This window comes from Cotesia glomerata, linkage group LG6 (assembly GCF_020080835.1).
Source record: "Cotesia glomerata isolate CgM1 linkage group LG6, MPM_Cglom_v2.3, whole genome shotgun sequence".
Classification (NCBI taxonomy): Eukaryota; Metazoa; Arthropoda; class Insecta; order Hymenoptera; family Braconidae; genus Cotesia; species Cotesia glomerata.
Window position 1 is genome coordinate 9,941,774 of NC_058163.1, and position 26,187 is coordinate 9,967,960.

Consider the following 26,187-nt stretch of genomic DNA (forward strand, 5'->3'; position numbering starts at 1 on the left):
ATAGCGTTCCCTTTAAATCTACTACGTTTCAATGGCATTTGTTAAAAATTAAAAATATTTTTTAACTTATTTAAAGCCCAAAATTGATGTATATCTTACGTAAGATTTCAGAGGGGGGTGGATGCATCAGTTCAAAATCTTACTAATGCTTATCATGGGGGGAGGGGGGTTGTAAAATGCTCCAAATTATGCTTACGTAATTTATGAACAGCCCCTAACTGAAGTATGTTACAAAAGTATTGGACATAACATTATCAAGATATCTAATAAATACAGCATCTATTGTTGTTCCGTATCTGGTGGTAGGTTCTCTTGGATTGTTATTAATTTGAAATTGAAATTCTACTTGGAGAAACGTAATTAATGGCGTTGATTCATCTTTTGCAAAATTTACATTGAAATCCCCAGCTAAAATCAATGGTAGTTTGTCTTTATTGGTTTTGAAAGTTATTGAACCTCTGTGACTGTACGGAAATAATCTCTCGTGTAAAAATGAAATGATGTCATTTATTTTTTTATCAGGAGAAATGTACACAACAATCATCATCAATTCACTTCCATCTTCTAGTTTAACGTGTGAAGCACATATATCGCCAATAGATGTTTGGGAGACATGAACTTCTGTAGCATTTTGAATTACTAAATCCATGTTGAATGTAGTAATATGTGAAGTATTGTTGTTTTTATAAATGGCAACTCCAGCGGCTCTAACATTTTGTCTCTTAAATTTAGCTATGCAATGAAAATTAGGTAAGTCAACTGATTCATCTGCAGGAAGCCATGTTTCAGTTAGTAATAAAAAGTTACTCCTTTGACAAATAGAATCTTGTAAATCAGTAGTATGTTTTCTGAGACTTTGGCAGTTTAAAGTATAAATGGTTAATTTATTTCTGGAGTTTATAAATTCAGTGATCAGTCCTTGCAATGTAGTAAGTTTGTTTAGAGATAATCTTTTAAATTCTTGCTGTAAACTTGAAACTGATGGATCTACTCTTCTTCCATGATAAAATCTTAAATTATCCTGACTGTTACATATAAACAACCCTTCAAGACTTGTTACTCGTGTTAAAGCTACGTAAAGTAATGAAATAGAATGACTTTTACTATACTCATAGACCACCTCGTCATATGTACCTCCTTGAGAGCTTAAATAAAAATTAGTATATTCTGGTACTATGAGATTGATAAAATCTTACATAACATTAATAGTATGTCTTGTGTTTAACTGATCTTGGTGATGTCCAGTTTCAATAATAATATTTTGTGACCCCTGTGATGATTGTTGGGTTCTGAAATATTTATAAAAAATATGTTATTAAAATATACAGAAAAATTTAAATTGGCTTCAATATATTAGTAAACTCAAGAATCTTAGCTAGTTATTTCAATATATTACTAAAGATCGTAAATTATAAATATCAATAATGAATGTTTCACTATAAATTCCACTATGATTATAAAAATTGTTTTGGTTAATCTCATAATATGCGTACCAATATTTTATATGTTTCAACAATAATATATTTTAAACTGTGAACTAGTATGATTAAGGTATGATTGTAAATTTTGACATATATTGTTGTTTACAAAGGTTATAAATTTATGTTTATTTGTAGTTGCTGAGGAAGTCCTAATAAAAGGACGAAACGTTCAACTAAAATCAACACGTAGTTTGAAATTATTTGTCCTGAATTCCTGTGATCAATTTATTTAATTTTTTAATGTTCATATTAATAACAAAGAAGAAAAATATTCGTGCGCTGCACGCCATCAGCTGATTTTAAAATACAATTCTGTCAGTCTTGATAAATTTATTCTCTAAGCAATTGTTTTAATGCATTAATTTAAATAAGAATGAAATTAAAATTAATAATTAATTTAAAAACATTATATGCAATGAAATTTATGTGAAAGTAAAGTAAATTTAATCTACCAAGAAAGTAGATTTTACATTTACTAGCGCTCAAAACACACCAAATATACGCGTGCTTAATGCACAGATAAATGCATACTTTAATTATAAAAATATAATTAACTTACTGATGACTTGATAGTGTGTCATAGTGTGATTTTGCTTTCTTTTCAGGAGGCTGATCACTTTCACTCTCTAAATTATCACGGTCAGACATTTTATTATCAGAAAAATAATTTGTTTTCAAGTAAAACACAGGTTATGAGTACTGTAGTAAACAACACTGTATACACTACGGAGTATACACTATAGGTATCCGAGCTCAGTGTAGCGAGAGAGATGGCTTAACGCCGGATCGAGTGGGAGAGAATCGCACAGTCGATTGCGCATGGCGACGCGTCGCCACACCGTACACACTACTGCATATAGACTGTATATATATATATACCATCATATAGCGTGGCGACGCGTCGCCACGGCATGCTTCGTCACGCCAGAAATCGATTTTATGTGCGGCTATAGATGTTTCACATCAAAAATTTTTAACTTCCCGCTAAGAAAATCAAAGATTTTCAAAAATCGGGAAGTTATTGTTTTCACCCCGTTTTGCAAAAATCGAGTTTTCATCAGATCTCGACGTTTGAAGGTCACAGGAATCTTCCCTGACTATCCCCGCGAGGTTGTCACTATGTCTGTATGTGTGTGTGTGTGTGTGTGTGTGTGTGTGTGTGTGTGTGTTTTTAACTTAGGGGGGGGGAATCCCTTTTACGGATTCCAGGCATAGCTGTTCGGCCTGGATATGTGGCGACTCGACGCAGCGTCATACTACAACTCGACGCTAACGCCCCTACCCACTGAACCCTAAACCCCTTTTCTTCTTTCCTCTAATCCCTCATGGAAACCGCCGTCAGGCATTACTTCGTGAGGTGAGGATCTAGCTACTGCTATTCCTTCTGGTGGCTAAGGTGTTATTTTTCCTTCCTTCTAGTTTCTGTCATTTGCCCTTTTTCTTTCAATGGAACGCAGCTCTGTAAGCACTTCGGTGGTAAACGTGCTTGTGGCGTTCCAGGCAGCTTCGGATGACAGCATTTCTTCTACTATTGACTCTGGTGTGATTTTCTTGTTCAGGATCTTCTCTAACTCATCACGCTGTGGGTTAAAACGAGGGCACTCAAAGAAAACGTGCTCCGCATTTTCAGCAACTCTTGGGCAAGACGGACACTCTGGGGAATTATCGTGCTTAAAGCGATGAAGGTACTCCCGGAAACAGCCGTGTCCTGACAACATCTGGGTCAGATAGTAGTTGGCCTCGCCGTGATTCCGGTTAAGCCAAACGTCAATCCTTGGTATAAGACGGTGTGTCCATCTCCCTGTTGTCGCGGCGTCCCACTGCGATTGCCATCGTGCGATGCTGTTCTGCCGTTCTTTAGCTCTGAGTTCCTCGGCACTTTGTGCGGTTGTCCTCTTTCGTTGGTAAAGGTTACGTCTTTCCTCAGCTAGGACTCTGAGCGGCAAAATTCCGGAAATGACACACACTGCTTCCTCTGATATTGTTCGAAAGGCGCTGGCTACTCTTAGCGCGCTCAGTCGATAAACTGGACATGCTTTCCTCCATGATTCTTGGATCTCAAGTGCGTCGGCCCAAATGGATATACCATATGTGAGGACCGATGTAACTACTGATGATAGCAATGACCTCCTTGTCTGCTTCGGGCCACCGATGTTGGGCATCAATCGTACTAGGTTGGCTACTACTGCTGATGCTTTGGTGGTCACGTGTTCAACTTGTTGTTTAAAGTTAAGTCGGGCATTGGCTGATATTTCAGGTGTGCCATGACTACCTTGTAAGGTCTACCCCACAAGTCTTTGTCCACCTCGTTGATTAGCTCTTTCCAGCAGTTCTTCTTGCTATCCTTGATGGCTTTGTTTAAATGTCGACGAGCTTTCTTGTATTCTGCGACTAGTTCCGCTGAGTCAGGCCGCCGATAACCACGCTGAGATATTCTTCTTTTCTTGAGACACTCTTTCCGTAGGAAGCTGATGTGTTCGTTCCACCAGTGCACCGAAGGTCTTTGGTTCATGCCCCGTTTACGGGGCATGCAGGTGTCGCAAGCCTGGGTCACTCTCTTCATCAAGTCCTTGGTCATTTCTTCTGCAGATCCAGTAGTAAGCGGTTCACTATTTAGGGCAGCTACTAGAGCACTTGGGTCAAAGGATTTCACCTTCCACCCAACGATGTCAAGTTTCTTAGCCGGTCTTCTAGGATTCTGGTCCTTTGATACTTCCCAGAGAATCGCATTGTGATCGCTGGCCGTGTAGATCTCCATCACCTTCCAGTCGTAGTTTCCTCTGATGAGGCTGCTGCTGACAAAAGTAAGATCCACAATAGAACTTGCGTCTCCTTTAGTGTACGTCGGCGCATCGCCGCTGTTTAACAATACTACATCTAACGTAGAAAAAACTTTCAGTAGTTCTTTACCTCGAGCGTTGGTGTGTTTGCTGCCCCATTTCACTGCTCAGGAGTTGAAGTCTCCAGCTATTGCTACTGGGTAGTACTGCTTCGCGTCTTTCGTCAGTCGATCCAGAAAGTCCATGAATTTAACAATAGTGAGGCTAGGTGGTGCGTAGCAGCTGTAAAAGCGGATGACATCTACCGATGCTGCTACAAAGCCGGCGCTGCCATTGTTAACGATACTCTGGAAGGGGAGCTTGCGACAGGACCATATGACAGCTTTTTTGGTGCAGTCAGTTTCCCATGGTTGGCCGCCGAGGTGTTTATACGGTTCCGATATAAGCACAAGGTCAAGCTTCTGTTCACGTACTGTCTGCATGAGCAAATCATGTGCCGCTTCACAGTGGTTGATGTTTAGCTGCAGTATTCTCATTTTCGTTTATCAGTTATCTTCTTGAGTGCCTCTTGGTATACTGGGCATCTGCTTGTGCCGGCATGATGGGCGTTATTCTCTGTACCGGATTGATCCGCACACAGTGCGCATTGTGTGTGTGTGTGTGTGTGTGTGTGTGTGTGTGTGTGTGTGTGTGTGAAAGTATGTGAACCGCTTATAACTTTTGAACGGCTTGACCGATTTCATCGCGGTTGGTGCCATTCGAAAGGGCTTGACCAAACTTAGATTTTGAAAACTATTTGGACCGATTCAGATCAATAGATTTTGAGAAATCTTAAAAAAACTGAAAAAAAAATTTTTTTCAAATGTGGTTTTTTTGGAATAACTTCTAAACGGCTTAAAGGTTCAATTCCAAAAACTAATCAGCTCTTAACCTAAAAAACCACGTCGATCGCTACCAGTCCGGTCAAAATCGGTTGATTCGTTCGAGAGATATCGTGAACGAAAGAAAACCGAAAAAAGTGTTTTTTCGGAATACCTCCAAAATTCCTAGCGCGATCAATTCAAAATTTGAGATTCTTTGTGAGGCTTAAAAAACTGCGTCGAATGCTTCTAACCGCGTAAAAATCGGTTTATTCATCCAAAAGTTATTGCGGTTTAAAAATTCAAAAAATAGTGTCATCAAATCTCTATCAGACTTTTGAGCTCGAAGAGCTTTAAAGCATAAGAAAGCAATCTCTTTGAGCTCGGAGAGCTCAAAATAACCCATAAATTGTATTTTTGAGCTCGAAGAGCTCAAAAACGTCATTGGTGCAATTTTAAGCGCCTAAGTATGGAATTAGCGGGAAGTTGCAGGGATGGCCTTCAGGGTCAACCGTTTTCCTAATTTTTTTTCTTCTATATATAGATCAAATTTAGATATAATTGACAGACTGAATATAGATAAATTAAGTAAAGAATTTTACGAAATAAAATAATTTGTTGTCGAAAAACAAAAAAAAAGTTATTTTTGACTTTTTATAATTTTCGTTTTTTAAAGCCTTGTAACTTTTTTCTTATGCATTTTAGCGAAAAATTGAAAGAAACCTTTATTGTAGTGAATTTAATTTCCTACAAGATAACGAAAAGGAAAATTTGAAAAAAAAAATTTTTTGACGATTTACAATGAAAATACAGAAAAAAGTTTTTTTTCAATGTATTTTAAATGGGAAAGGGGACCCCCCATGCGCCAGCTCAATTTTCAAGATATTAAGCTCATCTTTTAGGAGTTTTTTTTTGGTCTAACAAAGAAACTTTTTAGATGTATTTACTCAAAAAAAAAAAAAGTTTTTTTATTCTGACGGAGTCTAATATATATATGGGTGATTCTTTGTAAGGATGTTTTTGCTGTCCCAGGCATTTTTTTATTAGAAAAATTGTTATTTTGTTACTAAAAAAAATTTATTACGAATGTTATGTCCGAAAAATTATTATCTTAAATTAGGTAGCTAGGCTAACGGAGGTTCGGATAACAAATGAACTTCCCTAACGAAAGAGTCGTTAAGTTTTTATTTATGGGTCCGCGACGGTGAAAACCCCGGAGAGGGCCCCTTGAATAAGACAATCGACCTCGGAAATAATAAAATATCCTCCACTTACTTTTGCGAATCAAACTCCAACGATGGTTCAGCCTTTGGTTGAACGTGGTACCTTTGACTTCCGCTGCTTGGCTTCTCTCTTCCCATACAGGAAAATACGACGAGGCCAGATATGGGCCACGCTTGGCGCAATGCTGTCTATCTCTGGCCCATGCTTGTAAACCCGCTTTGGCCTAGCCTTGGTAGAAGTCTAGAGTGATAATAGGGTGCCAAGCTTGGTTGCCAAGACTGGCCCAAGCATGATAACCAAAACTGGCCCAAGATTGTTAACCAAGACTGGCCCAAGTTTGTTAACTAAGACTGGCCCAAGTTTTTAAGCCAAAGCAAGCCCAGGCTTATTTACCACTATAGAATTTACTAAAAGAAGTAGATTATAAAATATATTTAGAATTTAATTGTTTAATGTTAAACCAAATTAGTATTAAGAACCCAATTTCGAATAAATTAAATTCTCTGAAATAAAATAGTAAAATTTTACGAAACGGTTAAATTATTTTGTATAAAATGAGTAGTTTTTAGTTGAAATGATAAAAAAGGAAATTTTTAATCGTCATTGATTTATTTCAATTTTGATATAGAGCTAACGCAAGTTTAGACGACTTAACTCTTAATTTAGACCTAACTTTCGCTAATTAGAGAAATAAAGTGAAATTCGCATTTGCCCTAACCGAGATTCGAACCCGAGCCGCGTGCTTGCCAGACCGATAACTAACCAGTATGCCGTACGACCGATAAGTTGATATACATCTCATCATTCATATGAACTAAATCTATATGGTGACGGAGTGTGACGGTTTATTATTTATATAATTTATGTTATTTAATATTGTGTTTTGATGAAAATTATATATTTTTTACAAATGTTTAGTAATTAAAAAAAAGCAAAAGTCAAGTTCTTACATTACTTTAGACTTTGTAAATCATTCTGTATATTTTTAATATCATATTATAAATTTTAATGTTTAAAATTATTAATATTAAAAATTCAACTGTAAATTATTATATTTTAATTTTTTTTATGATCATATCAATTTGGACGATACACAATTGTTTTGTTTAAAAAATAAATTTTTAATTTCAGCATTTGCTATCAAATATTCGTTAAGCAATAAATATTTACTGTTCCAAATTCTGTTACTTAATGATTAATTAAGTTTGGATTTTCTATTAAATGACCAAAGTTAGGTTGCTCAATTCTGGCTCAAGTCTGGGTTTCCATTCGAAAGCCAAGGCTAGGCTTCCCAGTCTTGGCTAACGCTCGGGTGATCATTATGTCGGCCAAAGATAGGTTTCCCAGTCCTGGCCCAAGTCTGGGTCACCATATCACAATGTCACGTGAATATAAGGACTTCAAAACCCACGTTAAGGTGTCTCTAGGTTTGGCCAAAACTGGGTTATTCAGTCGAGGCCCATGTTAGGGTTACTATTCAACGGCCGAGGTTAGGTTATACAATCTTGGCCCAAGTTAGGGTTACCATCCAACGGCCAAGGCTAGGTCATTCAGTCTTGGCCCATGTTAGGGCTACCATTCAACAGCCGAGGTTAGGTTACACAAACTTGGCCCAAGTTAGGGTGACTGTAGGCTTGGCCAAGGCTAGGTTATCCAGTCTTGGCCCATGTTAGGGTTACCATCCAACGGCCGAGGTTAGGTTACGCAAACTTGGCCCAAGTTAGGGTGACGCTAGGCTTGGCCAAAGCTAGATTATTCAGTCTTGGCCCAAACCTGGGTAATCATTGGAATGGCCACGGCTGATTGCCCAGTTATGGCCCGGGCATGGGACAATATAGGTTTGCCAAGATGGGCTTCCCAATAATGTCCCAGGCATGGCCCCGTCGTTCAACTCTGGGGCTTCCTGTATGGGTTCCTCCCGCTGACTGGGGATTGAAGATTGAAGGTTGAAGGTTCTTAATTTATGAATGACAAAACACTTCGATTCGAGTTTTAGTTTGTATATTCAATTAAATGGCCCTATGGGCAAACACGTCTTAACTTACACAATTCACTTATGAACTAATAACAATATAAAACAAAGATTGAAAGTATATGAGTTCGTAACCGGAGTAACGACTCCGGCAAACAAAAGTTCGCCGATTATAAACTCACAAAAGAAGAAAATAATAATTTGAGAGGGGACCAGGTCACCGGAACTGCGGGAATCTCGATTATCGTAAAAACGAATCGTGGCTCGAAGAATCACTATCACAGAACTCGGAAATACCGTTAAGGAAATCGAAATTGATAATTAGGGAAAAGATGACTAATTAATTTAATAATTGAAGTCTGCCTATACGTGTCAGGGTATAGGACTCACCCGGGCTCTAAGGCAGAACTGTTACCTTGTAAATGAGCTGACGAATTATGGTGTTCGCGGTTTTTATCACCTCGGTCGTGATTTACAAGAGGGGCTACTAATTAAACAATTGGTTCCTTTGATGAAGTGACAATGCGCGGTAATGTGTATTCTTTAGCCACGAGTGAGTTGTCACGCAGTCCAGGTCGTTGTTCCTTAAATATGCAAGCGCTGCACTTTTCGGCAGGAATGGGAGGCCCTGTATTATAGACGGTACGCCGGATATAACACGAAAGTAAAAAAACATTTCTATTTGGAGCATTGAAAACTAAAATGGAATAAATTTTGGTTTTTTTTCTATAAATTCGTAAACCACCGAAATGTCAGTCCCCTGGGCTGTCCCAGTCCCAAAATTAAAACTTTAAGATTAAATTTTAAGTTATTCGTCAATAATATATAATTTGATCCATAATATTTATAAACTTAATCAGTTAACTAACAATCTACTTCAATGAAAAGTACCGAAAGTTAATTTGTTTCATTAAATTCATTAAACCAAAGTTTGTCCCAGGCATTTTAAGATCAGTCCCCTGCCAGAAGTACAAAGCCAAAAAAAAAAATCTAGCGTGTTATTTTACCTTTTGTAAGGTTTATACAATGTATTATACAAAAAAAAATGAGCTAAAACTTTAACTTTGATCGTCATTTTTAACGATTTTCAAAAATTCAAAATTTGACAAATTTGGCATTTTTGAAAATATTTTTCCAAAATATTTTTTTTTCAATAACCCTAAGTGTCCCCTTTTAAACAAACAAAAGGCCGTTCCTATATCTACAATAGCGTTCGAGATATTACAAAAACAAAATTGAAAAAATTGCGAAATTTTGAATTTGCATCTTTTGAAAAAAATTTTTTCATTGTTTTTCCTTTGGCAGAACTTCGTTTTATGATAAACGAAAACTTCTGACCAAAATTTGTCCAAATCGAAAGAGATCGATTCCAACTATTTGTCAATTTGACATGGAATGACCCAATTGCCAACTATTTCTTTAAATTTCGAAATTTAGTCATTTTTAAATGGCTGTAACTAGTCTTTTTGTAGCGATAATCATACTTTGTCTTAGAGTTTTGTAAAGCTCAAAGACTCTACTTTAAGAATATAAAATCGTTTTTTGTTAAAAATTGCGTAAATTATGTGTAAATTCAATTTAAAACAAAAAAAAATTTTTCCCATGTTAATTAAATGGGAAACTAAAATAAAAATAGCGACCCCTTAGAGTTGAGCTATAGGGCTCATGTTTGGTGAGGATTTTTTTTATATCAAATAGAAACAATTGAGAGGGTAAGAGTTAAAAAAAAAATTAAAGTTTTTTTGAAGCACCCTAATAATAATATATGCTTATATATAATTAACATATATAAAAATTTTTTCTTTGAAAAAAAATTTTTTTTTGATAATCACAAAAAGTGTAAAATGATGTTTATAATTACGTTTAAATAATTCTGAAATACAAAATTTGTTACATTTCCTATGAGATGTTTTGGTCTGTTTTGCTACTACCTAATAGTAAAATTATTATTTAAATAAGTGTTGTATTATAATCCCTGTTGAAAAGATCTCATAAATTCTCATAAAAAATAATGAACCGGAAATATATATGAGAAAATAGTGAGCATTTGGCAGTGATAAACCTCATAGGTCCTTATAAAATTTTTTTGTTAATTAAAATGTCCATGTATAAGATTTTGTTATCGTCCCTCATAAAAACTGATATATTTTCTATAAGACTTGAAAATTTATTGTCCTTTTTTATGAGTTTTTATAAGGTTAGAATCTTTGGCAACTTGACGAGCGATTTTTATCAGTTTCTATAAGTAATAATTTTTATTATAAAACTTATAAAATAATATAAAAATTACGGTCAAAAATTTAATGAGAATTAATGAGTATTTTACTATCGGATCTTCTATTGGTATATGAGTATTTAACGGTCGTATCTGTGAAGGTTTTTACAAGGAAATGATCCCCTAATTTAATTAAAATCAATATTAAACCATTTATTACTAATAAGATTCTATGAGATTTTAGTAAATCACCAGTTTCATAAGAAATTATTTTGCAATGACATTTAGATGTATAGCGCAATTTCTTAAGTAAACTTATTAGGTAGGTAAAAATATTTCTTACAAGAATGTATTAGATTCTGTTATATCATCAATTCTATGAGATTATTAAAGAATCTAATAGTCGTATCTGTGTAAGGGTTTTTATAAAAACAATTTCTTGGTGAATTTACGATTTTTTGAGAGATTTATTAAAGAACTAAATTTGACGATCTCTACTATTGTACGGACATGCATAAAATTCCACTTAGAACTTATTTAAATAATGAATAAAATGTTTATTAATATTAAATTAACTTATTTTTGCTTAGTTTTTCTATCTAAAAATATAAAAAATTTTAAATTTTGTTTATATTTTTCCAATTTTCACATTAAATATTATGTCTCCTCAGTCGCAGAGTGTTCTGATTCGTTTCCGGTAGCATCTAAGATATTTCGATCACTTTCTCCATCACTTTCCGCAAACTCCGGCTTCTCAGCATCTTCGATGTCAGATTCTTCTTGATCTTCCTTTTCTCTTAAATCATCAGCTTCTTCATCGCTTGATTGTGAAACTTCTATACCATCATCCTCCAGTTCTTCTTCAAGTTGGTCGTAATCAAACTCTTCGTTTTTTTTTAGAGATTTCTAATAAAAGAAAAATCATTTTATAATTTAGTAAACTGATATTTCATTATTCGTGAAAAGAAATAACCATTTTAAGTATACAAACTGCTTCGAAACATATTTATACTTACTTTTGATACCGGAGGTTTTCTCATATCGCTTATCTTGCTACTTATGTAGTCTTTAGTTTTTTTTAACTCTACTTGAACTTCTGCAGAAGTTTTATTCAGTGACTCCAAATAGTATTGGTAAATACCTTAAAAAATACAGTAACATTTATAAATTACATTTAAAAAAAAAATATCTTTGCTTAAAAATCAATTATTACGACTAAAAAATATTCGTTAAATAAAAGTCAGATAAAATGTCAAAGTAGTTAGCATACTTTTTACTGCCAACAACCGGGTCGGATCTAAAGGTGGTTTTTGCGTCTCTTTCTTGTACCGATTTGATTTACCCCCACCTACACTGGAATCTAATAATTCCTGAGGGGAAAAAATCGGAATCAACATTTTCTTCACAAATTGAGATCCTGTCTTGGCTTTTAATTTTGCTGCGTCATAAGTAGCCTTAGGAATATATATTCCTTCACCAATGTGAATCTATCCAAACAACAAAAAGTTAATCAACTTTACTTACAATTTTCTAACGTAGGTAAATAAAACTTACTGTCTTATCAGCTTTTCTGTGAAAACCAACGCTAGGAACACCGGTTTTCTCTTCGAGCGCTTTGGAGCTTTTATCTGACGGAGTTTCTGGATATCAAAAACATTTATAGATAAGTTATCCAATGAATATTGTAATGAGTCAAAAAAAAAAAAATAATGTTACCCCGAAATTCATTCCAGTTGTCTGTTATCGATTGAAGCATTTTCTTGTTCTGCTCCGAAGTTGCTATTAGCTTAGACATCTGCTCCAGTATATTTTTTTCAAATACTTCTCTTTTCTTTAACTCATTTTTCATGAATTGAATCTCATGTGCTAATTTGCCTACATGACTTGTTGAAGCTACTTTCTTAGCATTATCCGTTTTCAGACTACAATAAAAAAAATTATATTTTACAAAATTTGCTCATACGATAAACTTGATAATCAACTTACTTATCTTCTTTCCGTTTTTCATGTTTCAATTTTCCGGTAGACAAGACTGAAAATTCATACCATGAGAATAATTATTATAGAATATTGACTGATATATACATGTGTACATGATAACAAGTTTAAATATACCTTTATTGGACATCGGTGACGTTTGATCGCATTTTCCGGCTCCTAATTGTGTATTCAAATGTCTCAAGTCAATGTCAGGAATTAAAACCGTGTCAGCTAATTCTGAAAATAGTTTATTATTTTATCTAATGAATTTTTGGATTGAAAAAAAAATTTAGTACACAGAAGTTTAAAACATAACAGTACCTGGAGGAACATCATCTAGCTTGAGTGGTAATTTGTCATTCTGAGATCCATCTGTATTTGCAAATGGTGTTTCAGTAATTCTGGGTTTTTTGACTGGTACTACAAGAGTTACCTGCATAAATAATTACAAAATTTCATAAGTACATATTTTACAAAGTTGGAGCTATATATCATTTTAATCGATAATGATTTTTAAATCAGTTTTAGCTATGAATTTTAATTATTTTAAAAAAATCAATATAAAACTTACAGGTTTTGAGACTGTTTCCTCTTTCCTCTTTAACAGTTTTTTCGGTTTACTCTATAAGGAAGTTATGATTATTATTACATGTATTGCGAATTATTTTAAACAGATTATTTATGAAATGTTAATAACAGAATAGAACTCACTTTATGTTCCTTTTTTATGTTCTTCAACATATCCTTAGATTTCTAAAAAAATAATTTTATGAAATTTCTTTCAAGTATTTGAATTTTTTATAAAAAAAATTGAAGAGAATTGAAAACAATATAATCACATCGCGAAAATTTTCAAGACAACATTCGAATAAAAAAAGAAATTGAAGATAGAATTTTATACTTACAGTTTAAATTTTTACCAAAAAATGGAACTAATATTCATTCATATTTACCTTTTTAGATGATGTATTATTTTTAACAACAACGTTCCCAATTTTCGCCTCTTTAGATTCAGCACATTCTTCATTGTTTGGCATCTTGGAAAAAGTTTCTGCTTGAAAACGTTCCTAAACCATCGTGAATAGAAAAAATAAGTTAAGCTATCGATAAATCTACAAATTTTTTTAATGTCGAGGGAATTTAAATAATATTCAAGAGAATTTTTTATCAATTCGTTTATATTTTTTATTGAGATATTAATAACAGATAAATACAGTTTTGTGTTTTAAATATATACTCATTTTTGTTAAGATCAATCAGAGTATAATAAATACATCAACCTGAATAGTGACTCTCACGCTCAAACGGTTTTAGCTAATTTAAATTAACAATATAAGGAAAAAGCAAATATATCGTTTCATGTCAATCTGGATGTGCATTAATTTTTCTTTAAAATTTTCAATATTTGTTATAACAATAGCATCACCACACTTATTAACTACACAATGAATATGATCCATCTGAACTTTACCAACAGAATATGGTTCAGTTGATACAGAACATCCATAAATATAACATGTTTCATTAATTACGACAAAATGATGAACATGAATAATTTCATTCGCAATAGACAACAAATAAGTATCATCGGTTTTTGTGGCACGAGTATAGTCAGAACTATGAATTATAGACTTTTTAAAAATACATTTCTTAAAAAATTGCATGGAATTACAATTACCAGCGAAATAACTTCTAAACTCAATTTCAACATCTTTTTTAACATTAGTTTTCGTTGTAACAATAACTCCATTTGGGAGTATCACACAATTTTTAAGCTGTTCATGTTGAAGTAACCCTTCACAAAAATTTTTACAAACCTTGGATATTTTTGATGATTTTAACCACGAAAATAATTTTTTTTTTTTCAAAAACTTTTTCACAATTTGATGGTCGACACCATTAGGTCCATTGATACATTTTTTTTGCCGAAATATACCATTTTCAAAGGCAAAAGCCGAACCACTCCATAATGGTCCTGTTTTTCTAACGGTGGTGCCCAAATGTTGCAAGACGTGCAGGTTAAAAGTTATAGCAGCTTTTCCGTATGTAGCTTGGAAACTACCAACAAATTGTAGAAGATCATATTCAGATCTGGTGATATCTTCCTCAGTTATTTTTCGCTGTAATAAAGTATAAATACCTCTAACAAGAAGAGCATACATTTCTAAAAAAGTTTCATCTACGATCCCATCTAGACATAACAGACTATAATATAGAAGCCACGACTCAAATTCAGAAGCTTTCCATTTGCATAAGTCAGCAGTCGAACGTGGTAGTCTGTAAACTTCATGAGGTGGCTTTATGGCAGTTAAACGCTTATTAACTTTGTCCCAATCACTTTTATTAAGTCTATATTTTTTCTCTGGTGTATCCAATAATACTAAAATTTGGCGTGTAACTCCGAGTAAACAACTATGCATATAATCGTTCGTAAATCCCCAGATACTATCGAATAATGGAAATTTTTCGATAAAAGACATCGAACCTTTAACACCTTTAATTGTAGGAACATATTTTTTTCTGGTGGAAGATTCGTACATTTTTTTTACTTCACTAACATTTACTAGATGTTCTTCGTGAGTTCTTAAAGGTGCTTCAACTTCAACAATTGGATAATGTACAGCGTTTCCTACGTACAATCCCGGCTCATAGCACCAGCTACATCCCCAGTAGCCACTGAATTTCATACGGTTCTGACAGGTAGCTCGAGCAGGTGTGTCCAGGCAACAACAAAATAATGTAAATTTAAAGTTAACCTTCTCATGGGTGGAATACTTACGTATATTGACGCCGTTATTAGTTAAATCTATTATTTGATCGCATAATGCTGAATTATACAAGTTCATAAAGTCGGATTTGGGTTCTTTGTCTGTTAAAAAAATGCCGCCAAGTATGATATGTTTAAAGCGAAGTTCTAAAGGCAGTTCATTAATGTATAACTGTTGTGGCCAAAAACTTCTCTTCGAGCTTTTAAAGATTGGAGCCCCATCCGTGTTAAAATTTAATGTCAGTATATTAGGATCATGAACTTTTAATTTTTTATATAGTTCTGAATCATAAACATCACATATATCAGATGATGTATTATTTGATTGAGTAATATTGTGAAATAAAGCATCCTGAACTTCAGGTATGTTTAAAATTAATTCTATCTGATAGCGAAGGTCAGGACTCATGAAAGCATTAGTACTTTTCGAAGAAATTTCAAATTCTGCATCACATTTTTTACAAGTGATTTTTTCTCTTTTGACAGAGTTTTTAAAGATTTTTAGTTAAAATAACTTTACAAGATTCGCAAAAAAAATGTAAAATAATTTTGTCATCTGGTACGTTATGCATTTTTGATCTGAGATATGAGCTACTTTCCCATTCCGTAAAATCTGGCCCTGCCAAAGTTTTTATTAAGTTGAGTAAATCATTTTCATCCTTTCTAGTAAAATTTTTCGATGCTGAAAACATTTCAACCATAAACAAAACATCCGAAACCGTAATATCAGCTGCGGGAAACATTATAATATCATCTTGGATTTGACCACTGTTGAATTCATTATTATTTAGATTAATCTCTTCATCACTTTCCGAATTCAACTCATTACAACAAGAGCAATCACTTAAAATTTCAAATGCATCGTCAGAATAATCACTCAAAGTTTCAACAATAGGTTCACAAACGTTCGCTTCATTTCTACAATCAATATTTTCTTACAAATCATTTTGGAGAAATGATGAGGGGTCACTCTCGAATTGTAAACCTTCACTACGATTATCACGATCAAAACTAAGAAGAGAATTATCCTCATTTTGACTTGAAACTGGAGTAAATTCTGAAGATAAAAGAAAAATTCCTAGTTACTTTATTTGCCACTGGAACAACAAATATGATTTATCGCGAAAACATTCAATTTACCAACCTAAATTTTGTTGCTCTTTAACAGTACGCATTAATTTACGATACCTGAAACGAGTACGTAAACTAACGTCTCCTTCATCGAATGATGGATTTAACAAACGATTATACATTTGTTTTTTGCCCTCCATTATATTAAAATGTGGTGGATAAAACTTGTATGTTTTCTTAAAACATCCAAATGTTAGAGTTGAAAAGTCTCCAAAGCTCGAAGTATCTAATTAATTATTTTTAAAATTAGAAAAATAAAGTAAAAGCCCCAATTATTGACACTATTAGAGACAAAGTTATGATTTGATTTTTTTTAAGCAATCAAATATCAAAATCGTTGAATTTTGTTTGTAGTAATGTCTCAAGTAATGTTTTTACTAGTCAATTTCTTTTTTTTTTAATGATAATCAGTGATATTTACTAATTAATTGTAAATAATTTAATAGATTATCCGGATACACAAATTATTGACAGGTTAAAAAACTGATGGATTTAATTATTGACATACTTTCACCCCAATTATTAATATAATTATTATTATAATTAAATAAAGAAATGAATTTAAACTCGGCATTTTAAAAAAAAGTTTTTATAATCAAAGTTGTTAAGAAAATAGACGTTCGTAAGCTGGTTTGATGAACTGGTGCTAACTTCATTTTTTTAATAAATTAACATTTAATATTTTGAACTGACAGCAATTTTTCTAATGTTTTAATTAATTAGAATTTAATGAAAATTTATATAATAGTTATGCTTATTACAGATGATTAAATATATTTAAAAATAATTTAGGGTGTCAATATTTAGACCCCTGTCAATAATTGGGGCTTTTACTTTACTTTGATTTATTACACACTATGTTTTAAGTGTTTTATTTGATATATTTATGAAAATTTCAATCTGATTTATTGATAATAAATACTTAATGAAGGTTTATAGAATTTTTGAAGGCAAGTTAAGTAAAAATATTATGAAGTATTTTATGATAGTACCACGTAGTATTTGAAATTATATTATAATTTATAATTTACCCACAAAATTGTTGAAACATTTTTATATTGAACTAATTTGTTCCAAGTACTTTTATCCTTACAAATAATAATTGTACCAGCAATTGCGGTTATACAATTTATGTCAATGAATAAATTACAAAATTAAAAAAAAATAATTAAAAAAAATTCCAACACTATCTTTTAAAATATTAATTATTAGTTAAATAACTCAAAAATCAAAGTACAAAAAAGATGATTTCGAAAATTTCAGTATAATAGAAATTGAATTTGAAATAATAAATATTTTTAAATATTTAAAAATCAAAAAATTAGAATTTAATAATAAAAATTATGTAAAATATATACATGTTGCCCGTAATTTTTAAAAACAAATTGTAATAATGTAATTTTACTGGAAATTTAATTCGAATTTTAGTTTTAAAAAAAATTAATATTTACAAAATTAAGATTTAAAAACAAAATAAATTTAATTACAAAATTTTTTTAAATATATTAAATGTCTAATTTCTCTTAAAATTTTAAATTAAATAAATAAAAATTATTTGTTAAGTTTAATTTTTTTTAAAAATTAACATTAATTATAATACATCATTGAAATTTAAGAAAATTAATATTATTGTATCTTTTGTTTGAAGAATAATTAAAAATTTTTCATATTTAAAATTCTCGAATTAAAAAAATTTTAATTTTTAATCTTATTAATATAAAATTATTATTTGAAATAATAATTGAAATAAAAATAGAACTGTAAGTTAATCAATTTTAAAAATATAAACTTATTTAGAAATAAATTTAATTTACTTTTAATTTGAAATTAATTTTTATTCTATAAAATTTACCAATTAAAAAATAATTCAAAGGTTAAACATTGAATTAAATTTATAAATGAAAATATTTAAATTATTTTATAATTTAAAAATAAAATTACTTTTGATTAAAAATATAAAAGTAACAATTAGATATTCTTAAGGAAAAAAAAATGCTATTTTAATTGTCTGCAGTAAAAGATATAAACTTACCGGATTTTTTAAGAATAACCGTTGATTAACAATATTTAAAGTGTCGTCCTCTTTTTGTTCCTTTGGCTTTGATGTTGTTGTACTGAGTAATTCGTCACCAGAAGGTTCAGACCACAAATTAGCGGGTGGATTTCTTCTCCTTACTGATTCCGTCAGTTCATCTAATTCTTTTTCTGAGTCTAAAGTGAAATATTAACATTTTTATAACTAACTAGCAACAATTTACAATAACCTATTAAATCGCAATGAATTAAATTTTGCATTTTTAAAATTGATTATTTTTTTTATTTAAATATGTGATATCAGATTACAACATCTAATTGAAATATACTTACTTCGGACTGAAATAACCAAAGCTTTCAAATACACATCACCATCCTTTGCAAAACATATTTTAGTTGGACAATCAGGTTTATATTTTTTTAGTTCATCAACTGGTACTATTTTAAACTTTCCACTTAATGTAAATCTAATTTGGGCATACATGAGATGTAATGTCGAATCATAAACTTACTTTAATAAAAAAAGACTGTCAATTTATATAAATATGATGTAGTCAGCGCGAGATCGTACACTAAAATGAACATAGACAAAAGGACACGAGAGTCCGCAAAGATAGAAAACGCGGTAATCACTGTGATTGGCTGTTTTCTTCGGCACGCGTCGACTGATTCTTTTGTCAGGCACAAGTGTATTAGAGGAAGAGAGAGAAAGAGAGAGTATCTGGAAAACGATGGACTGAGGCGTATGTGTGCGTGTGCGCTAACCCTTTAGACTCACGTTCTTTTTAGTGTCTCACTTGCACTGCAGCGACATCCTATAGTTGAATATTGTTGCGTGAGTAAAATTCTTACAACGCGAGTACTGAAGGGTTAAGTATGTAGCGAGGTCTATATACAGCTAAGGATCAGAGTCAATTCTTACACACACTGACGTATAGTTAATGTTAATATGAAAATGATTGCACCTGATGTTGTTAATCACTATATTATAAATAGCAATAATAGTGATAATAGATAAATAAATAGAAAATGCTTATGTAAACCTCAAAATTTATAAAAACTCATAAACAGCTATATTTCAATACATTCAGGATAAATCTCTTATAGAATCTTGTATGCCTGGAAATTTTGCGCTATAAAGTATCATAAAGTTACAAAGTATTGTTATAAAATCATTTATCAGTACTCAAAAGTTAATCTGTTCAACAAATTTCTCATAAATGACCATAATTTGCTGTTATGTTTTATCGGTAATTTTCTACTAGAAAATTTCTCTAAAACTCCACATAAATTTTTTATAAGAAATCGATGTGTTTGTGGCACTGAAATTACTCGTTGAATATCATAAAACTTTTACGTTTAATATATTTAAGTGATTTCTCATAGAATCTTATGGGTAAAAGCTTATTGTTTTATGAGGAATTCAATTTTCAGAAATTCTCATTGAACATCATATAATTTGAGAATTTCGCACAAAAGTTTTATTAAGTTTTTAAGAGTTTTTGATTTAATGAGGATTTCCCTCATAAATTCGTATATAAATTTAATTTTTGAATCCTCGTAAAGACTTATAGAAAATATAACACTTAAGAATCTTATACAAAAACTTGTAGTTTTCCTCATAGAATCTTATAACATAAAAATTTCTTGTTCATCCTTTAAAAATTATACTAGAAAATTCTCTTAAAATAGCATACAAAGTCGATTCTTATAAATCCTTATAAAAAAATTGATTACCAAATTTTCTGTACCTCATAGAAATCGTACGGACTTATAAAATCTCATATAAAAGTTTGTCTTTTTTATGAGGTTTTATAAGATCTTTTCAACAGGGATGAGATTCGGTAAAATAAATAAATTATGAATTATGACTATCCAAATATATTATAAAATCAATTTTTATATTTTTTTGTGATAAACTCATATGATACATTATGTAGATCATAGAATCATTATCATCTAAGACAGCAACATAGCAGATAGAAATTTCAAGACGCACGGAGATCACCAAAGTTAAACAGCATTGAGCAGGGTTAATAGTTGGATGGGTGACCACTAGTGTTATAGCCGTAAAATTATATCTAGATATTTTTTTTTGCATTTTAATTGGTTACAGAGATTTGCGTAGGACCATATTAAATACTCTATCCATAAAATTAACCCAATATCCCAGTCAGCATCCAAGTCAGAAAGATTTCAGTATGAAGTCTTTTAAAAAACTTCTTATAGAAGTCCTAATGTGATGTCTTAAGGAGCTCTTTTTTACGAGGTCAGAACTAAGAGCTCTTAATGAACTCATAAGTTTGGAGTCAATTTTCTGACATCTAACTGAGTCTCTTTTTTGGACTTCTTTTTAAGTTGCGTATAATGAGCTTATAGACATTATAAACAAAAACACAAATTTCTTTTTAATATAAAGCTGTCAAAATCTTATTCATTTTTCATTTATTACTTTCCTGATTGAGAAATTAAATTGAAAATGATTAAAAATAATTCGAATTAAATGATTTAAAACAATTTGAATAGATTAATATATAGATATACACTTGGCATAGGTTAACTCATTTCTCTTAATCCAGGTTAATTAAATTTTTCAAAAATTTTAAATTATATTATGAAGTAATAGGCAATAATGTTAAAATCTGGTTCGTAATCAAACTAATTTAGATAAAATAATAAAATTGGATTCTAATCTGAAAAAATTATGTGAACTTTCTACATTTAAGGAGTACTTTGCATGTATCAATTTTAAACATTTTATTCGAATTTAACGATATCTTATAACTATATACTTATTAATTATTGTTGAATTTTTAATATTCATTAATATTCATTAATTTATCTATTAGATTTTATAATGTGAAAAGTAAACAAAATTTATATAGACTATTTAAAAAAATATTACAGGTAGACTTTTGAATATTTTTTAGTATATAAATATTCGTAAAAGTTACTTTTTCTCTATCGATACACAGTATCAAATAGAATAAATAATATAGACAATGATCGCAATATTTCATCACTATATAAACTTAGCTTATAAGAATAATGAGATGTGTAACGACATATCGTTTGAACAGCGTAGGGGGTTAGGTATCGATCTAGCACGCGCGCGACTCGGGTTCGAATCTTAGTTATGGCAATTGCGATTTTCACTTACTTTCTTTAAACCGACAATATTCGGTCTAAATAAAATAATAAACATTCGAAATCAGCATCGGTGCTTCATGAAACTCTGAATTATTTTTCATAATTTACTTTTATTATTATTATTAATATTATTTTTGTTGTGTTCTTATTATTGTTATCATTATAATAGCGTATAGAGATCAAAAATCATTCATTTATGCGAGTTCAGAAAAAGGAGCTCTTTAAGAGCTCGTTTTGATGAGTTCTTAAAGTCTACAATAAGCGGCGCATTCGACCTCTTCAGAAAGTCTTAAATACGTCTTTTAGACGTAGACTCTGACGTCCAAATCAGAAATCTGAGCTCATTCGGAATAACTTAATACGTCATTTTGCTATCTGGGTAATTAATTAGATGTAATAAATATATAATTAAATATTGTTATATATAATTGAATATAGTTACATATAATTATATATGATTAGATATGATTATATTTGGCCATTTTTCATATATAATCATATATAACCAATTTATATATAAATATATATAATTATATATAAACATTTGTTCTCGGGAAAGCACCGTTTTTTCTGGAAATATGTGTCTGGGCCACTTCAAAACTCAGTCCCCTGGCAGCTATTTTTGTTTATAATTTATTTATAAAATTGGATCCATAAGTCTTAATATCCCGGGAAAAATGATCAGATTTGATCAGATATGAACAGGCATGAGTGTTCAGGTCTGATCAGATATGAAAAATGACCGGGTCTGATCCAGACCTGGCCAGGCATGTTCATGTCTGATCAGATCTGTTCATGCCTGACTCGATCAGGTCCATAAAAAGACTCGCGCCGACGGGGATTCGAACCATGTACGTTGCGCTCTTCAGACTGATACTTTACCTATTGACCCAATGACTTATCTTAATTCTAGAGTACCTTTCAAACTACTTTAAGTAATTTAAATTTTATACATGACTTATCCTTATAGTTAACGGGTTCTATACTTAATTTATTAATTATTAATAATTAATTATACACAGTAAAAAATTTCGCGTCATAGCATCAAAAAATTTTTTGTTAAAAATTTTTATGTTAAATATTTAACACTTTTTTGTGTTGATTTAACAGAATAAATGTTAAATTTACACATAAAAGTGTTAAATATTTAACACCAAAAATTTTGACGCAATGATGCAAAATTTTTTACTATGCATATTAAGGAGTGATTTATTTGGGACGGCTATGTATTTTTTCGCTCCATTAACATATGGTTCTATGTAAAGTAAATAAAAAATTTCCTCAAGGTTCATTCCGTAATTATAATTTTATTGTTTTCTTTTAAAATTGAAGTTTTTTTAAATTAAAACGTATAGGAAATGGAGAATTATTTGTGTGTTCTACAATTTAACAGCCTTTGACACTACTGCTATGGACCAAGGCGTAGCTTAAGATAATAACAGACACCTTGAAAGGACTTATCGATATCAACTGATATATTTTGATATTTTCACGCTATCAAACTCAAACTTTTACTAAATAATCTCATTTTTCGCGTATTCAATGGAACACAGTAAAAAATTTTATGTCATTGCGTCAAAATTCATCGTTAAAAATCATCGTTTTGGCATGGAAAATTAAAAAGTTCATGCTTATATAAGCCGAAATTTTTGATGAAAGTCGTTCATTTAAAATTTATAAGGGGATAGAAACTGATACGTCATACGGAACAAATTAATTTTAAAAATAGAACTGCAGTCTATAGTTCGATAAAATTTTTTCTTCCAGACTTAAAATATCATTTAAGAGGGTAAATCATGCATGAACAGTTCTTGTCAGCTGATATATGGAGTTTTAATCCTTTTCTATTAGGCTAGAACAGACATGATCGGACATGGAAAGGTCTGAGCGTATTTAACGCTTCAGACATGAACAGGCATGGACAGGTCTGAGCATATTTAATGCTTCAGACATGAGAGCAGGCATGAACAGGCTTGATCCAGATCTGATCAGGTCTGAGCGTATTTAATGCTTCAGACATGAAGACATGAGCAGGCATGAACAGGCTTGATCAGGTCTGAGCGTATTTAATGCTTCAGACATGAACAGACATGAGCAGGCATGAACAGGCTTGATCAGGTCTGAGCGTATTTAACGGTTCAGACATGAACAGGCATGAACAGACATGGACAGGTCTGATCAGGCCTAATTTCAGGCCTGATCATACATGAACAGGGCTGATCAGGTCGGATTTCAGGCCTGATCCAGATATGAACAGGTCTGATCAGTCCTGATCATTTTTCCCGGGATTATAATTCTAATTAATGTAAACATTCATTGAGAACTTAAAAAGTTGAATGCATTGGAATAGTTTGCTTGATTTTTCTCAATTTGATAAAAAAAAATCAGTCCCCTGGCAGTCAGTCCCCTGTCATGTTATATGGCAAAAGATACACAAATATCGAAAAAGCAAAAATTAATTCGGCTGTTTATTTATTATGATTAAGCTGATAGTTTTGTAGTCCTTGTTAATTTTTTTTCTGATAAAATCAAAAATAATTTGGTCGGATAATTTTGTACAGATTTAAGACGTCCTTACAGAGAATCACCCATATATATATATATATATATATATAATAAGATATATATATATATATATATATATATATATATATATATATATATATATATATATATATATATATATATATTAGGGTGGAGTCAAAAAAAAAATCGAATAATTTTTTTTTTGACTTTATACTCTGAAAAATAGGTTCGTAGACACCTAAAAGAATTCTCTCCAATTATGAGCTCTTAATTATAACGGGAAGGTCCTCCGCTTTGCGGGTTTCTATTTTTTTCGAATAATCAGATAAAAAAATTTATATCTCGCTTCCAACTGCTTGGAAAAATATTCCGTGGCATAGACTTTGTAAGAAATTGAACGCTCTACAAAAAAGGTCTCTTATGATTTTTTCAAAAACCTAACCGATTAAAAGATATTTCTAGTTGAAGTTTGGCTATTTTAAGGAAAATATTCGTTTTTATTATGAATTTTATAAGTCGATGAAAAAAAATTATTTCGGATTGCGGAACTCATGATTTTGTAGGAAATTTACTGCTCTACAAAAATGGTCTCTTATGATTTTTTGATTAAGTGAAGCCGTTACGAGATATTCATCGTCAAACATTAACGAATATCAATATTTCCAGTTTTTGATCAATAATTCGATAAATTTTAATTTAAACTATGAGTTTCAGGAAAATTTACATAAATTTAAATTTCTATCATAAAAGTCACTCCTACAGGAGTTATTTGTTCAAAAATTCACTAAGAAGTTTTTGTTCTAATGATATTTTTTGTAAGCTTTATTTGTAATAATTTAAAATGTCAATTGCATTGGCATTTCATATTATTACGGTTGTTTAGTATGTATTTTCAAATTTTATTCTACCAATTATACATAAATTTTTTTGTGAGAGAGGCTTTTTGTTCTGAATTACATTACTTCTTCTGTTGGTACTCTAACGCTAGCGCCACCTATGTTGTTTTTCTTAACTATCTTCGTTGTCTACTTTTTTATCAGTACATTTTCAGTGCTCCAAAAACTCATCATTTCGTATACATGATAATAACAATTTTTTCGAAATAAGTCATTTTCTCATCATATAAATTCATTTATTATCAATAATTCTACAATGAATAAAGAAATACGTTTAATCGGTATACCTGTGCAAAAACTCACTGAACGTAAGTTACCAAAAGTGAAAGAGGTTATGAGAGTGTTTTTCTATCAACTTAAAGTTTTAAAGTTTTCAATCAAACAAAGTGCAAAAATTCAGCTGACAAGGTTATTGAATTGTGGAAAATAAATCAGATCCCTACGAGTGGAGCTTCTAATGTAGTCAAAAAATTCTCCGTTTTCATAGTGAGTGGTTGAAATTACAAAAAGATTTTAATCAGAAAAGTGATAAGGTAAAGGAAAAGGAGTTTCAGACTGATCTTGAACAATTATTCGACATTGTAAGTAAAAATTCCCTAAAAGGGGTGGATGATAACATTAGGAAGTTGTATTTGGATCAAAAATTCTGTACACACAAAGAGATTCTTTCGAATATTGTACCTGCGTCAAACTCAACTACAGATATGATGGAAATAGATGAAAGCAGTAAGTATCTGAGATAAATAATTGTTATAAATTCAGGTAGGAGTGTAAAACTTCCTTTATATTTATTATAAACAATGAGAATATCATTTTTATACTTTACTTGCATTATAAATATCAGTATTCCTACGTATGACATTTGACTCGACGGTTTCTGGTACTCATGTTTAATTGCTTCTCATCATAATGAATAAGTGCTGGAAATTTTGTCTGTTTAATTTAAAAATAAACTCTTATTACAGACTTGAATCAACCGTCTACCAGTCATGGGATTGTTTTAAGTGGAAAATCAGAATCATTCTCGACGCATACATTAAGTGGAACTACAAATTCTGGATCTGATTTGGAGTATGAACCCCCAATTCCGACAAAACGAGCAAAAATAAATGTCTTAACTCCTGAAGTCGTTTCTGCACTTGACAGAGTTAATGTCAGCAGTAGAAACGCG

The 26,187-nt window shown here is 31.3% G+C and overlaps 2 protein-coding genes across 2 annotated transcripts; both read right to left on the reverse strand.

Annotated features, from left to right (window-relative positions):
- Nucleotides 1-214: 214 nt before the first annotated feature.
- LOC123267880 lies at nucleotides 215-2,170 on the reverse strand. Its single transcript, XM_044732768.1, has 3 exons — nucleotides 2,041-2,170; nucleotides 1,197-1,289; nucleotides 215-1,145 (listed from the first exon to the last, which is right to left on the reverse strand). Exons 1-3 carry the CDS (start codon nucleotides 2,127-2,129, stop codon nucleotides 215-217), a joined length of 1,113 nt encoding a protein of 370 aa, XP_044588703.1. The 5' UTR covers nucleotides 2,130-2,170.
- An 8,554-nt stretch (nucleotides 2,171-10,724) lies between these two features.
- LOC123267043 lies at nucleotides 10,725-19,355 on the reverse strand. The gene is made up of 13 exons (XM_044731526.1): nucleotides 18,778-19,355; nucleotides 18,443-18,621; nucleotides 13,466-13,579; nucleotides 13,224-13,265; nucleotides 13,084-13,134; nucleotides 12,834-12,945; nucleotides 12,648-12,749; nucleotides 12,519-12,564; nucleotides 12,249-12,454; nucleotides 12,087-12,172; nucleotides 11,803-12,019; nucleotides 11,549-11,673; nucleotides 10,725-11,438 (listed from the first exon to the last, which is right to left on the reverse strand). The coding sequence occupies exons 1-13, from the start codon at nucleotides 18,926-18,928 to the stop codon at nucleotides 11,190-11,192; spliced, it is 1,680 nt and encodes a 559-aa protein (XP_044587461.1). The 5' UTR covers nucleotides 18,929-19,355; the 3' UTR covers nucleotides 10,725-11,189.
- Nucleotides 19,356-26,187: the final 6,832 nt, after the last annotated feature.